The sequence below is a fragment of the Fopius arisanus genome, unplaced genomic scaffold (genome assembly GCF_000806365.1).
Source record: "Fopius arisanus strain USDA-PBARC FA_bdor unplaced genomic scaffold, ASM80636v1 scaffold00014, whole genome shotgun sequence".
NCBI lineage: Eukaryota > Metazoa > Arthropoda > Insecta > Hymenoptera > Braconidae > Fopius > Fopius arisanus.
Window position 1 is genome coordinate 1,228,276 of NW_011887753.1, and position 7,085 is coordinate 1,235,360.

The 7,085-nt window shown below is 36.0% G+C and overlaps 1 protein-coding gene across 1 annotated transcript; it reads right to left on the reverse strand.

The window, feature by feature from the left end:
• Positions 1-490: 490 nt before the first annotated feature.
• LOC105263308 (uncharacterized) lies at positions 491-4,247 on the reverse strand. The gene is made up of 4 exons (XM_011299436.1): positions 3,968-4,247; positions 3,297-3,419; positions 1,543-1,672; positions 491-1,215 (listed from the first exon to the last, which is right to left on the reverse strand). The coding sequence occupies exons 1-4, from the start codon at positions 4,069-4,071 to the stop codon at positions 1,168-1,170; spliced, it is 405 nt and encodes a 134-aa protein (XP_011297738.1). The 5' UTR covers positions 4,072-4,247; the 3' UTR covers positions 491-1,167.
• Between the last annotated feature and the right edge of the window lie 2,838 nt (positions 4,248-7,085).

Consider the following 7,085-nt stretch of genomic DNA (forward strand, 5'->3'; position numbering starts at 1 on the left):
AATGATGAAATCATCGAATACTGTCTAATATTGGGTGGATCCAGTGGTAAAAAGTCAGCGATCGTGGCAAAAATTTCCAACGTTAAAATAAAATACATCATTCAAGAGGCATCGCGACAACCATCAGTCGTGTCAATTAATCAGTAATTAATCAACTAATCGTTACAGTAATTAACTAGATAAGTTCCTAACGCGTACTTTCCGCTAAACTTTAAATCCGCTGATTTGCGTATTTATTGTAAACTTTAAACTCTTGAGAAACGAGGATGAGCCAATTAATAGCGGAAGGGTGATAATGTTATCACCAAGCTGATGCATCAACTCTAAAAATCCCCGCGATCGATCGAGTTTCTACGCAAGTTTCGATTTATTAAAAAATCTTCAACTAGAATCTGTAAAAATCAATTGCGATGCAACGCATTCAAGTTAACTGTCAAATCTAGCGATTCCGTTGGACATTTCAATTTCAATTTTTATTCAATTGTCTATTAATCATATACCAATTCTCCTGAAAGATTCAATACAACTCCCACCTCATTCCCCAGTCTCTTCCTACCATTCTCCCTTTCCCCATTTTCCCCATAAAAAATCCCACGAATAATCATTCTAAAATTAATCAATTGACAATTCATTATCCATTAATTAATTACTTGAATCATGATAAAAAATTAATCTTCAACGAATTCTTCGTCAATTCGTGATGAAGAATTCCATTATTTTAAACTGACACAAGAATGGATTAAATATAATTTGATAATCCAACGATCAGATTTATCGATGAAATAATTTCCGCCTGGAATGGACGTTTCAACCCCCGATGAATAAATATAAATAAATAAAAATTCAACCTAGACTATCGGTAGCAGTACGCGCCGAATTACAAAATAAAAATAAATACCTAAGAATTCGTAATAGCGTCGTAAAATAGAAAATACTGCACAGATAGCTAGAGAACACAGTGGAGTTACAAAAATATTGGTTCACCCGGAGGACATTTAAATCAACCTAGAGTCCATAATCATGAGTGGAATAATCTCAGGCTGAAATCAGACGACATGATCAGGCTAATACTGTTTGGGCATCGAAGACGTATTCTTCATCATCCACAAGTGTCCATCCCCCATTGAACTTGTCGAGGACGAATTTTCTTATCAGGTATAATTAAAGTTATATCAGCTGATTCCCAAACTCGTCATCAAGTTTCTCTTCATTTCGCTGTAATGAAAAAAAATAATCATCAGATATTCTCCCTCTCCCAGAAATCAAAATCTCTCCCATTTTTAACATTTTTTTTCATCACTCTCAACCAATCACAGACTGGATCTAAATCCGAGACAAATTAAGATTGTCCCAATCAAGGAGACGAAAATAAGTCTTGAAAAATCATAACATCGTAAATCTAAACACTTTATCATCTATTACGAGCATAAGATCATCCGGGTCTCGCAACAGTTCTCCAAGATTACGTTTGACAAGAAAAACAAGGGTTAAAAAAAAAATTATTGCGATAGGTAAATCAGGATTAGATTATGGAAGGCTCACCAGTAATGAGGGGATTATCATCTCGGCACTTGTCTCTTCGCTGCTCGACTCGGATTGGCTGCCGAGTACCTGAAGAAAACGGCGGAGTCTTCGAAGATCGAATTCAACGCTCGATCGCCTCCTGCGTCCTCTGAAAATCACGCGAAATGAGGAAAATATGAGTTATTGTTTTTCCACTGTTACTGCGATATTTTAAATAGCACGTGTCAACAATAGCCGTTGGTTATCAATTGCTTACAGCTCCCGAGGATAATTTATCCCGGTGTGACGTCAATGACACCTTTATTGCCATCAGCAGTTTGAAAAATGCAATTCCTTCGGCTTTTACTACACCAGTGCGTAAACACGTCAGGTATTCTTCGATGTAATTAAAAAGGGAAGTGGCATCATCGAAGCATCAATTATAATAAACCAGTAATTCAGGAATAGTTAATTGCAAAATGGAGGTGCGCATTTTTTGAAATATAAAAAAGAGCGAAATACAAGTGATTTATTATTTTTGTGCTAATGTTTCTTAACATTTGTTTCTCTCGGAGAATTTTTTTTATACATTCAAGAAGCTGTCCCTGAGGAAATGAATTGAGCGTTCTATCAATTCCTTGGGATATCTCGGAATTCCCGCTACCCCAATAAATGAATTTGCGCCCTGAGCGAGTCAATATCGTTTGTGAATGCAAATTTATTCGCAACGTACAACTGCATGGCAGGTGTAACTCGATTATGCTGATGTCATGAGAGGAATATGAAGGTGTCATTTTTGCGGTGAAAACGGTGGAATCACTCCCCCGGGGGCAGTTCAAGATGGAAAATGGAGCTAAGACCCTGGCAAGTCGGCCCTTCTGGTGATAACAATAGATAATCCATCGCAATTTTTATCAATGAGTTGGAATCAGGGACGAGTTGCCAAGTTTTGTGCAATGCCACGGGAATTTATTCATCCTTTTGACGCGTGCCTCTTATCGGCTTGTCATGTGTGTGGGATTATTTGAGCACTTGGGGATTTTCTCGGTAATCGGGTGACTCGCGATATTCGGCGGCTGAGAGGAAGAGCATTTTCACGGAATTCTTAAACTATTTTTAATTATCAATTTTTCATTCAATTTTTCATTTGCTAAGTGGGACGAGTCGATTTTAACAATTTTTTTATTATTCAAAACGGTTTTTATAGAAGGAACTAGTGGTTTACCGGGGAAACGATATGGGAGTTTTTTGTTGCTGATTGAATTTCTGAGGGAAAAGGGCTTTTGACTTTTTTTTGTAGAATCGATATTTTTTTGATTATTCGATATCGAAAATTGAAAAATTTTAATGGTTTTCGTTGAAGTTGATAACTGGAATTATTAAAAATTACTATTATCTCGGAAACTATTGGTTTTCAGGGGAAACGTTATAAGAATTTTCTGTTGCCGATTAAATTCCCCATAAAAAAGGTCTTTTCGTATTTTCTCGTAAAATGTATCGTTGTCCAGATTCATCACTATTTCGTGTGATCGAAAAATTTTACTTTTCTTCAGTTCGCTGTGAAATGGCTTTTGGTTATAAAATTACGATAAAAATAATGAAATAAAAAAATTTCACGATATTGGATCCAAAATTGAAGTAAAATTAGTGGCGATCGAGGGAATCGATTGCCTTCAGGACGAATCACTTCACTTCATTATGAAATTCGAATAAAAACCGCGACGACTCGGTGAGGGAATCAACGACCATTAATGCGATTAATCGCAATGAGATTAATTATCGAATGAACTTACATTTTGTCTGGATCCACTTTGCCGAAGCCGACAGGTACTGTAACAAGTTTGCCGCGTAAATTTTCTAAAGCTATTAGTGTCTCCAACTCAGCGAGTCGCTGATCTGACGTGCGTTTGTGGCGGCTGAAAATATAAAATATAAACATTAATTTTTCATCCCCCTCAGCAGACGCAGGAAAAAACTGAAAAATTGGCATTAGCATTCCCACGATTTCCCGGAAGAAAACCGATCTCAATTCAATCGAAAATTATCAACGGTATTGCATCAGCCGATTCGGACATATCCAGTTGCATCGCGCGCTCTTACGCCCTTTCATGTCCCAATTACTCCTCATGATTCCCCGGAGAATTAATGAAAAATACCCTCAAAATCCATTAACATATTTTCCTATTTCAATCCAACGGATTAACAAAACCACTCAATATTGTTTTACATAATTTTTTAAGCTCTGGAACTCTCAAACATTCCGATAAAAAAATCAAAACTAACGACAACATTCTGCCGTCGAAATTTCAATTAACAAAATAAATTGATTCGATAAAAATAATCCCAAAATCCTGCAACTTTTCTATAGAATAATTTCAAAAATATCCGTATTGAAAATATCTTCAGTATTGATGTAAAAAAATGGGAATACCGAGGTATTGAAGATATTGTTAAGAACAATTACCCAATAGTGATAGCAGAGGGTCTTGCGTGTGTGAAATCCGCGGTGAGGGCCACCAGGACAATGATGCTCACAACACCAGCAGAACTGAACACCCTGATACTCATAATTACTGTATCCAACTTCGAAATGAACTCTGAAAATCTCAATCCCCAAAAAAGCTCACACACTTGTTCACAGGAATCCACAGATCGGCGATGATTTTGATAAAAAAAAATATATGTAACCGTGAAAATTCAACAGGTCTCCCAGGTATTTGAAAACAAGTCTCTTTTCGGTATTGTCTCTTGGTGAACTGTACCATAGCCGATCTGCTTCTCGCATATATACTCCAAGAGCGATGAAGCCACCTCCCTCCACTCTCGTTGGAGCCTCCCTCACTTTTATCTTGCGTTTCACTCTGCCACCATGCGACGAGCCCTCCAGATCATTCCCCGCCCGCCACCCCCTCAAAAAAAAAAATTTGTTAATCCCCGGTCACTTGAAGTCCAGGTTGTGACAAATCGAAAGAACCAGTGGTTCACGGGTCTTTCAGAGGTCCTTCCACTCCAAATAATTATAACGTCGATTGTGGTAGACGCTAATAATTCGGAGTAATCAGCTTATCAGTCATACTCGTGATGATCAATTAATATTAATATTTCAATTAATTTAATTCATTGTAATTAATATTTAATTCATCATGTAATGATTAATTTATTGTGGCTGTAAAGAATTGAGAAAAAAAAATGGGGAAAGCTCACGATTGCACCCCATTTTGTTAATTTATATATATATTATATATTTCTTTGGATTTATTTTATTTTTATTTAATTAACTCGGTTAATCAGTCCACGTCGGCTTTCGTCAGGATTTTTTTCCATTTCGATGATTTATGATTATCATTATTTTTATTTAGGGGTTGTATACCCCGAAGTCTCGGGGAATCCCCACAGGATTTTCAATTCGATTACGAATTTATAAATCACTGCTTTCTCAATCAAGACGTACGTCATCTCTGAATTTCTCATTTTTTTTTCACGCTATTCAATTCAGCGGAGTAACAAGTCGACTTGTTCCCTAATCGAGTCTCCTAGGAATATCTCTGAATCTACGCGAAATAGCGAAAAATTTCTCAGCATCTTTTCTTGAGACTTAAATCAGAGCTACAAAAAAGATTCTCACAAAAATTTCGCACTGTCGATTGCTGCAGAGATATTCCTCCAGAATCAACTTATTCAAAATTCCCCCTAAATTTCCCCAACAAATTCGGGATTTTTTCACATTAAAAAATCCCGTATCCACATAATAAATTCCAATTCAACTGATTCAAAAAATTATTCAATTTTTTATTCAATTTTTTATCCAATTTTTTATCCATTTTTTTATCCAATTTTTTATCAAATTTTTTCTGGCTGACACCGTGAGATATTTCTTTTCCGAAATTTTATAAACAATTATAGTATGCGCTAAACCCCCGAGTATTTTAATTAATAAAGACTTTATTGGACATTTTCGGAATATTTTAATTATTTGAATTGATGGTGGAACTTTAGACTCAGGGAGATCAGAACAGGATAGATATATTCTGAGTTCTGACCTAGGTCAATTCCTCACGACGACCCAGCGAGTGGCTTCAACACCAATCGGGTCAGTGTAATTGCACTTATTCGTATTGCACCAGGACTTCTCTCAATGGCAATTAACCACCCACATCTGTTATTCCTTTTCGTGAGTGCTGCGTATGAACGGTGAGAATGGATCAGAATTCAATATATTATTCCAAATTTTCTGTCCTCACGAATTTTCCCAGAGAGACCCTATTCAATCCCCAAACACCTGCATTCAACTATCTAATTACAAAACAGCAATTAAATTCTTTAGAAAATTCACGAAACTGAGAGCACATCTATAAATAACGCACCTTTCGCGATAAGAAAAAGGGAAAATATCGAGGAGAGATATAACGCGATCTGTTTCCGGAAACTCTATTTTCCTGAGGAAAATATTACATTCTATTTCCCACAGCTCCGGGGGATCCTGCGATGCATGCGATACATTATTGTTATTAATTGAAAAAAATATGTGTTATCCTCAGGCGTCTGACGCTAAACCGTGAGTTTTCCGCGTAGTTCTTTCATCACGAGTGCAGATTCGGTCTTGACCTACACCAATCCAGTCTCACGTCGTCTCTACAACAGATATATATCGGGAACTTATTGCTAACCAGTTTGCACGTACATTTGCATTTGCCATTCAGCGGTCGTTCTCGCGATAGAAAATGTCCTGAAAGACGAACAGTATCTCATGATCTATCGAGAGCATCCAATATCTCTCGTTAAACGCTGCATTTCAATTCGAGAATATAAATAATCCATTGAACTTCTCGGTGAAAATAATCCAATAAAAGCACCCATTTTGTTATTCCATCAAATAACTCTAAATAATTCTATTCAAATAATTCCCTTACAAACTTGAAAAAGTGAAATTTTCCATTAAACTGCAATTTTTCCATTAATTACTCCCGGATTATTTATATTCAGTAAAAAATTAATTTTAATTAATTCATTTTTAAAGAAATTAGATCATTCAATTTGGGAATTTAAATTGGAGCTGCATTTGGGGGACCATTGGCGTCGAATTTTCGGTGGTTATTAATTTTGTTGGAAATCGAAAGGAAATGTTAAACAAATTGAAAGATCGGTCAATGGACGTGAGTGCGAGACGTTGCTGTTTGTCCGTGACATTTTCTCAAAGGTTTTATTCGAGTAAAAGAAAAAATTGCTGAATCACGCTGGCTCATAATGTAATCAGGTCTAAGTTGCAAGAAGATAGTTCGATTGCGTCACCAGCGATCACACGCTCGTGAGAAATCGTTCGTTTTGATAATGTTCATTGATTGATAAAAGATATCTGAAATATCTGAAATTCACTCCATACGACTCATTTCACCGGAATAATCGGGTGATCGATTCTGAAATTATTTCATTATTAAGGGATTTTAGGAGAAGACTAGTCAGACGAATTATTTTTACTTTATTAATTATTTTTTTAATTATCCATGAATCCTTCAGGAATTTATATAATTATTTGCATTAAGTTAATCATTTTAATATTTTTATTAAGTGTGATTTACAATTAA